Raw genomic sequence first — 8,711 nt, forward strand, 5'->3', positions numbered from 1 at the left:
GACCGTGGCGTGTACACTGCTGCAGGTTGCGATAATGTATGACGTAACGCTTCTTGTCATATAGCTTCGCGAGGAACTTATCTTCCCGCTTGCCGGGCGGCTTGTCGCGCGTCGGACAGAACGGTAGGTCAATGTGTGTGTTGTGTTTATTTTGTGGGTACTCTAGATCAACCTCGAGAATATAACCTGTGAGCGAATCCGGAGCGATCGCGTTAACGTCAAAGTTTGAAACGTCTTCGACCCATTGAAAATCGGCATAAGGCAATGGTTGACACATTGCCCATCCATACAAATTATTTACATCGAAGTACATAAGGTACGACGATGGTTTCGATGAATCATATGACTGCATGTACTTGTTATTAGCATGCGCGTATCTGTTGGAGCATTGACTTAGACCACCGCGTATACCCCGTTCAATAAACATAACCATGTCGATATCGGTAAGCAATTCAAACGTAATATTTGTATGTTTTAGCATCGCGTCCCATGTATACCCGGGAAGAGTATAATAATACGCAGGATCGAGTCCGTAACTCGCGATGCAAGTGTCGCGGAAATTTTCAAAAATATCTGCTAATAACAAGACATCAGTTTTTAAGTACAAATCGCTATATTCGCCTAGAGTTCGAAGGGAGAATCGATTCCAGACGTTCTCAGCGTGCGCGTAATCGCTCTCAGATACAGTGTCACCGGTTAAAGAACTGTAAAACGATTCGCGCGGTAAACGCGTGTCCTGCAGCTTGTCCACGCAGTCAATGTACTCGTACGGAAAGACACCTTTTCGCGTCAATAATTCGAAATTGTGAGCGGATAATGCGGAAAAATTAAAACGTAAAATTTTTAACTTATTCTTATCGAGAAAAGATGCTAATTTGTCAAGACTAGCACTGAGAAATTTGTATGAATCGATGAATCGTAATTTTATGCAAGCTTTCCGATCTTTGTCGTCGTTGTCGGTACTATTGACAGTCTTTGTAAATGAAATGTATTTTTCTTTTGTTATTGGAAGCACATCTACACATCCTTCGTATGCGGTAGCTATTTCTTTTATGATAAAATGTGCGTCATAACCGGATAGATTGTGGAATACTACAGGAATGACATAAGAGTCTTTGTAATTTAGATTACAGTTTGAGTGTGCGGGACCCCTGTATCGCCTGGTCAAATGACAATGATCGCGTACTCGATTATTGTCCGGCGCAAACGGTTTTTCACAAATGTGACATTGCGTGGCGCTATGAAATTTTTCACACTCGTCTGATGTTAAATTTATCATGGGGACATTATCAGACAAAATACCCTTTATGCGATGCGCTAATTTCTCGAGTTTGTTGGCGAACCACGCGACACAATCGGCACCGCGGTAAGATCTGTATGCGGATAATGTTTCATCGTACGAGCATTGCACATAGTATCCAACGCTAAATACCTCGTGATGTTGATAGTATGACACGTGTTCCGATGTCTTCCTCAGCACACACTCCAAGTCGGCGTACACTACAAACGGAAGCCGCTCCTTTCTGTTGTAGTTGTCGAAGCCGAGCCACTTATCTTTATCGCTTGGTAACCGGATAGCGCAGTCATTCATTTCTCCACAGTCCACAATGTTAGCCTCCAACTTTTCGCTCAAATTAAAGAAGTGCAAGCATCTGTGAAAAAAGTTACAATTTTATTTACAATTTTATTTACAATTTTATTTACAATTTTATTTACAATTATATAATTTGCAATAAATATACATACCGATCGCAGATATATTTCTTGTGGTCATGTTTGCTCAGTTGCGAGCTTACGAGGCGAGACAGATTTTTGATATACACGAAATGTCCAACGTTGTCGTCCTCCTTCTTCACGTACAGCAAATTCACATGTTTTTCTTTTTTCTGATCGGCGAGTCGTATCGGAAGAATTGATAATTCCTTCTTCCTCTCGATACCGTACACGTTGATTGAGATGTTGTTTATATGTTCAAACTTTTTTATTTGATTCAACGTTATCGGAAACTCAATGTTTTGTAAATTTAACACCGTCGTATAGTGCGGATATGAAGATGTTCTCTCAGTATATTTTTCAGCGGGGTACAGAGCGGCCACCACTGACCACGCGAAACACGCATTGTCCATTGATAGCACATTAATTACCGCTCTCTTCGTCATAATTTCTCGCATAGGATTGCACTTGTTGACGTTGACCGTAAGATCGAGGATTCGTGACAATGCCCATCCGCTATCACGTTCCTGAAACTCTTCGAGAGACGTCAATGTGGTTTCGATGACATACCGCTCATACCACTCGCGTAAATCGGACGTGCGAAAAAGTTCATAATTTCTTGTGTTAATACTTTTGTTGGCGCGCTTATCACCTGTCACAAACTCACCGTTGAACACAGTATTTACTTTTACACAGTTGTGTATTTTTATAACGTCTTGCACTTGCTCGAGTACTACACTACTAGCATCTTCCAAAAATTGTCGCGGTTCGATATAGTCTGCGTTAATCACCGCACCGGTCAGTATACGATTTTCAAACGCGGTATCGATCTCTCACCAAACGAGTCTTCCCGCGTTATTGTCGCCACTGTAATTACCACCACTGGATATAAACTGTCTCTGCAATCGAGTTTTTGCACCCTCGAGTCGCGCGATTCTAGCAACCAAAGATTGTCTATATCCAATCGAGAGTCGCGGACGCTTGACACGACTGTTTTCTTCGAGCAGTTTGATAAATTCCTCGCAGCGCAGCGCCCATTCAAAATACTCGCCCAAGGTGGCGATTTGATGGGACCGCTCCAACAGGTCGCGTTCAGTCTGCTCGATGTTTTCCATTTTTCCACACTTTTTAAAATCACGTTCTATAGAGCACTTGTACCCGCTATTCTTTTTTCGACCGACGTATCTGTGCGCTTGCAAATTACGTACTATGATTTGAAGTGGCAGCAGTCCTTATTATATTTCGTCTAATCATTTCTTCCCCTCTTCTTGATTAACGGATTGTTTAATTACATATCAGAAAGGTGATCTCCCTTCATCGCGTTATCGCTTTTGACACAGAGCGGCCGGACATCGGCGCTCATTTTTGTTTATAAAAATTCAAGCGGCCGGACATCGGCGCTTCCTAAACAATGAGAAAAAATTCCGCTTAGGGGGAGGGGAAAGGTTCCGCAAAGGCTGCCGAACATCGGCGCGTAATGCAACACGGTCTTTTACCGCGAAAAAAAACACGTGTCCCGACGTGTTCATTGCGATAAGCGCGACCTCCCAAGATCCCCTCAGATGGTGGAGTGGGAGGTACCGCGTGGTGGCCGAATGTCGGCAAAATTATCGCAAAAGAATTCTTCCTAAACAATGAGGAAGAAACGTCGCAGCCTTTGGGCAGGGGCGGGAGAGGGCGGAAGTACCGCCAAAGCGCGTCCCTTATGGGGTTGAGGAGGGGAAGTACCGCGAGGGCGGCTGAATATCGGCGCTCACTTTGCGGTGTTTTGTTTATAATAAAACATGTTAGATAATTCAAAGTAATACAATACGCTGTTTTGTTTATGAAAAACAATACGTGATAAGCGTCTCCCGCACAGCGATAAGCGCCCCCGCCCCGCGTGACGTCATCCCCCTCGCCTACAAGATCCCCTCGCCCCGCGTGACGTCATACCCCCTTGCCCCGGAGAACCCCCCCGCCCCGCGCCCCCCCTCGGAGGACCTGAGTTAGAACTCTCCTTGTATTCCTACTGTTATGAAATTTGCAAAAAGCTTATTTTTCTTCTTATTTATAAAGTACATACCTTCTACAGTATTAGTGTCAGTATCTTCGGCTTGAATCACGGACCTTGAAGTGGTTCCAACATCTAGAACATAAAAATTATTTATAAACATTTCTCTTTCATCTGCAAGATGAAAATAACTCGAGCAAATATAATTTGAAGGCAAATGCGAGCTAGTGAAACAGTTGTTTTCGCAGAAAAATATTTTTATTTTATACAACAAACGAAGAAATTTTGACTTTAAAAGAGAAATCTAACAATAAGTGCAAATCAAAACATTTATGTATGGCTATTGCTTTTCTAAAAAATTAAAAGTGCGCAAAGACAATTGCGCCACTAGATAAGTGACGCAAAGTAGAGTGATTGATAAATTATAAAAACTATTTTAAAACGGTTATTGAAAAGAAAAAGTCTTCGTTTTATCTCTCTGTAGATTGCGACCTCGTCTACGAGGTCTTCCGCGACCACGTGGAATTCTATTTGTTCTTTTAACATGCTCGTTCGGCTTTGAATCAGCTTACCGATAGAAAAGGCTGTTTTTTCTTTGTCGGAAGGACGCACTTTCAATTGCCAATAACCACTCTTCAAATAAAGCGTAGAAAACCAAGAGTTACCTGATAGCTGGTCTAATATGTCGTCGATTCGAGGGAGGGGATAGGAATCTTTTACCGTGATAGCGTTAAGTCTCCGGTAATCTATACAGAATCTGAGGGTTCCATCTTTCTTTTTAACCATAACGGCTGGCGAAACCCAAGGACTTTGAGATTCTTCGATGATTCCTTCGGTTCTCATTTCCTCCATTATTTTATCGACTTCATCTCTCATCTGTAAAGGAATCCTACGGGGTGCCTGTTTTATGGGGAGAGAGTCTTTCACATTTATGATATGTTCGATAACATTGCAATTCCCGGCAACAATATCGCAGGAGAATAGATTTTGAAATTTATTTAAAAAGTTGATAAAAGTTTCTTTTTGAGTTTCTTGTAAATGAATTGAGCTCTTTTCAAAAAGTTCATTTAAAATAGACGGGATTTTCTTCGAAAAATTTGTTATTCTTGAACATTGAAAATTTTCTAACTCTTCATTTTTAAATGTGAATTCGTTAAAAGCTTTATTGAAAACATTATCTAAATTAATCATTTTAAGGAAGTCGATTCCGAGAATACATTGATCACTAATTCCAGCGACAAATAAAGAAGTTTCAATTGAATAATTCCCGATTTCAATCCTTACTTTTACTAAAAATTCAATTAAAATTTTCTCTCCAGTTGGATACTTTAAATTGATGTTTTTGACTGAAATCTTTTCAAGATTATCTCCTACTAATCTACTATTCAATAAAGAAACGTCAGAGCCCATATCAATTTTAAAAAGACAACCTTTTCCATTCAATTTACCGAAATACGAAAAATAATCTTTCTTTTGAATCCTTCTAACACTACATTCAACAAAATCGGAAATCGGTGTGTTATTTGAGAAAGTCGAACTTTCCCCGAAAAGTTCAACTAATTCTAGTTTCCCTTTGCGTCAGGGCACTGAAACCGCAAATGTCCGGTCTTTCCGCAAGACCAGCATTCTTTATCTTTGGAGGAAAAATTGTTCGCTTGCGCTTTCCCTTTCGAGTCTTTAAAATATTCCTTCTTTTTCTCGGAATTAGTTCGCGCGTCGCTCCTCTCTCTCTTTCTCTGACTCGGTGAGTAGAACAGACGTGTTTCTTTCGTGCTCCTGCTATTAGAATTATTTCTGCTGCTTTTTGCCTTTCGGGGCTCTTCTTTTCCAGTGCTGCAATTTCTGAGTGCACTAATGCTCGATACTCACTACTAACTTGCCGTCGCGGTGATCATTGGACTGCATTTTCGGACCTTTTGACGACTTTCTCTTGTCACTCGGATCTTTCTCGGCGAGGTTTTTTGGGTGCTAGCGGTGACGGGCTTGTTTTGGCTGCTGTCCTTGGCTGGCTTGTTTATATCTACATCCCAGCTGATCTCGAGTCGTTGACATGGATGATTGTGATGAGGAGAGCGGGAGCGGCGCGGGAAGGCAGACGCTTGTAAAGCAGTCTTCGAGCTCAGCAATTGTAAATATAACGGGTGGATCAGAGAGAGCGAATATTGATGTAATGAATGTTTCGCGAGTTAATGCTCTACGGGCATCGGTAAATAGGCATAGTGACACTATTGCGAAACTATTGCTGTCGAGCAAGGAAACGCTAGAAAAAAGAACTATTATAGAGTCTGCTTTTCGAGCATGTCGGGAGGCGTTCTTAGAGATTTCCACGGTTTTAATTAACGTATTAGACGAGCGCGCGGCTAATTCAAGCGTCTCCATGGATGTAATTAAAAGAGCGGTCTCTGAGGCGATGGATAAGTGTGATAATCGCATTGCGACGGGTGTCTGCGAAAATATTAATTCGTCGATTTCTTCTCTCGCGCGGCCGTGTACGTATGCTTCCGCTGTCGGAGCATCGACGTCGGGGGTGCGTGTAGGGGGCGGCCCTAGGATTGAGCTGGCAAAAACAACCAGCTTCACAATAATGCCGGATAGCAAAAGTGCGTCAAAATTTTCTTCGGCTCAGTCAACGAAGGAGACCATATGCAGAGTTTTAAGGCCATCTGACTGTGGTCTTCGGGTCAATAGAATTTCACTCACGCGAGAAAAAGGGGTAAGAATTGATGCTTTCTCCCCTGACCTTGATAAAATTAAAAAGCATCCAGGCTTAGTTAAAGCGGGACTTACTGTCAAAGAAAATTTAAAAATCAATCCGAGGCTGATAGTGCATGGTCTACCAGCAGACATGTCGGAAGTCGAAATCAAAGACGAGCTGGTTGCACAAAATCTAAAATCGGACCCTGGCAGTGATCTAAAAGTTATCTATGTTTTCAAGCCCAAGTTAAACAATGGGCACACCAGCTGTATCTTAGAGGTCTCGCCAACTATACGACGAACTCTACTGATGGACGGTCGTGTCTTTGTGAGATTTTCGTCGTGTTCCGTTTCCGACTATATCAGAATCTTGCAATGCTATAGATGCTTGCAATTCGGACACATTGCTAAAAATTGCACACTTAAGCCTTCGTGTGGTCACTGTGCGGAAGAACACGAGACGAAAAATTGTAAGGTTAAGGAGCAGCCACCAACTTGCTTTAACTGTAGGAGACAACGGGCAACGGGGGGTGACCTTGGGCATCTGGCCACCGACTCTAAGAAATGCCCTATCATTGGCCGCAAAATCAAGAACAAAACTACACACATCAATTATGAATAACTCTGCAAACTATGTCAACGGTCCGAAAATCTGTCACGTTAACAGCCAGTCATTGTATGCTCATTTCGACGAGTTTAAGATGTTTTTTATGGGTACGGACTTCCATATTATATGTCTGTCAGAGTCATGGCTACGTATTGAGATCACGGATGCTATGGTAAATCTACCGGGTTACACTCTTTTCAGATGTGACAGGGAGGATAGAATCGGAGGTGGGGTGGCTTTCTATTTAGCTGAGGTTCTTCGAGCAAATGTACTCAGGAGCTCGGCCGGTTCTCCTGCTTACAGACCGGAATTTTTAATTGCTGAGATTCTCATCAGGGAAGCATCCAAACTGTTACTTGCTGTGGTATATCGTCCACCACATACTGGACATCTGGATGAGTTCTTCGAGCAGTTTATGGAGCTTCAGACCGACTTCAAGCACTCGGTAATCCTTGGCGACTTTAATACGGACATGCAGCGGAACACGTTTGAGAGTCAACAACTAAACATGTTTATTAAGACTTCCAGTCTCTGCCTCGTACCGTTTGGTCCTACGTATCACCTTCGCAACTCTGACACACTGCTTGATCTATGTATGCTGGATGACAAAGATAAACTCACGGATTTTGGTCAGCACGAGATCTCTTTCTTGTCTGCACATGATCTCATTTATATCACCTATGCCATAAAGGTTGAGCGTCGACGGGGCAGAACGGTTGTCTGCAGGGATTGGCGAAATTTTGATGAGGCCGCGTTCCTCTCCGATATTCAGGAAATCAACTGGACGGGTTTGCATGCTGCTGTTTGTGTCGATACTAAGGTTGAAATCTTGAACGACAACTTGACTAGTATTATTAACTTCCATGCACCTCTAAAAAAGCGACATTTCAGGAGTTTGCCGGCTCCTTGGCTGACTGTAGAGATTCGAAATCGGATGCGGCAGAGGGACTTGGCCAGAAGAGTATGGCGCAGGCGGAAGAGCGCGCAGTGCTACGATAGTTACAGGAAGTTGCGCAACGAGACACAAATCTTGATACGTGAGGCCAAAAAAGCATACTACCTTACCTTTTTTAATAACAAGGTTAATGCCAGCGAGGTTTGGAGTGGATTGCGGCACTAACCAAGGTGAGAACCTCTGAAATGTGCCTTTCTCATTCGGTTGACGAACTGAATGCGTTCTTTGCGGATTTTGCGACTGCGCCGGGAACGGGGAACCATGATTTTTCCATCAAGAATCTGCTCTCGGGCACCTACGACGATGCCAGTTTCCACTGGAAGTACGTGACGCCGCTGACCATTGGGAAAGCGTTAGCCAGAGTTACTTCGGGCGCGGTGGGTGCTGATGGCATCTCTGCGATATTTCTCAAGCTCACGGCACACATGATCTTGCCCATTTTGGAGCACATTTTGAATTTTTCCATGACTACTAGTATTGCTCCGGCAGTTTGGAAGTCTGCGATCGTCTGTCCGATTCCCAAAATTAAAAACCCCACCACGGTACAGCACTATCGGCCTATATCAGTTCTCCCTGTTCTGTCTAAAGTCTTGGAGCGCGTGGTATGCGAGCAGATTCGTAATTACCTTGAGGATTCCTCCCTCTTCGATCCGTGCCAATTCGCATATCGTCGTGGTCACTCAACACAAACGTGCCTTCTTCGGGCTCTCGATGACATACGTTATGCTGCAGATCAAAGAAAGATCACG

At 43.1% G+C, this 8,711-nt stretch overlaps 2 protein-coding genes across 2 annotated transcripts; one reads left to right on the top strand and one right to left on the bottom strand.

Annotated features, from left to right (window-relative positions):
• Positions 1-1,067: 1,067 nt before the first annotated feature.
• LOC145943432 (uncharacterized) lies at positions 1,068-6,944 on the bottom strand. The gene is made up of 6 exons (XM_083050937.1): positions 6,896-6,944; positions 5,583-5,804; positions 3,779-3,841; positions 1,747-1,879; positions 1,257-1,652; positions 1,068-1,092 (listed from the first exon to the last, which is right to left on the bottom strand). The coding sequence occupies exons 1-6, from the start codon at positions 6,942-6,944 to the stop codon at positions 1,068-1,070; spliced, it is 888 nt and encodes a 295-aa protein (XP_082907063.1).
• A 70-nt stretch (positions 6,945-7,014) lies between these two features.
• On the top strand, positions 7,015-8,127 carry LOC145943433 (uncharacterized). Its single transcript, XM_083050938.1, has one exon. It carries the CDS (start codon positions 7,015-7,017, stop codon positions 8,125-8,127), a length of 1,113 nt encoding a protein of 370 aa, XP_082907064.1.
• The last annotated feature ends 584 nt before the right edge of the window (positions 8,128-8,711 follow it).

This window comes from Prenolepis imparis, unplaced genomic scaffold, assembly GCF_030444845.1.
Source record: "Prenolepis imparis isolate NDT839.2.m4 unplaced genomic scaffold, iyPreImpa1.0 SCAF_12, whole genome shotgun sequence".
NCBI lineage: Eukaryota > Metazoa > Arthropoda > Insecta > Hymenoptera > Formicidae > Prenolepis > Prenolepis imparis.

What these genes read in the sequence shown, in the direction of transcription:
- LOC145943433 (XM_083050938.1), top strand. Translation starts at nt 7,015, where the DNA reads ATGAATAACTCTGCAAACTATGTCAACGGTCCGAAAATCTGTCACGTT.
- LOC145943432 (XM_083050937.1), bottom strand. Translation starts at nt 6,944, where the DNA reads ATGCCCAAGGTCACCCCCCGTTGCCCGTTGTCTCCTACAGTTAAAGCA. An exon ending in AAGAAATATATCTGCGATCG is followed by an intron (nt 1,653 to 1,746) that starts GTATGTATATTT and finishes CTTTTTTCACAG; the next exon opens with ATGCTTGCACTTCTTTAATT. An exon ending in ATAAATTTAACATCAGACGA is followed by an intron (nt 1,093 to 1,256) that starts GTGTGAAAAATT and finishes TCATTCCTGTAG; the next exon opens with TATTCCACAATCTATCCGGT.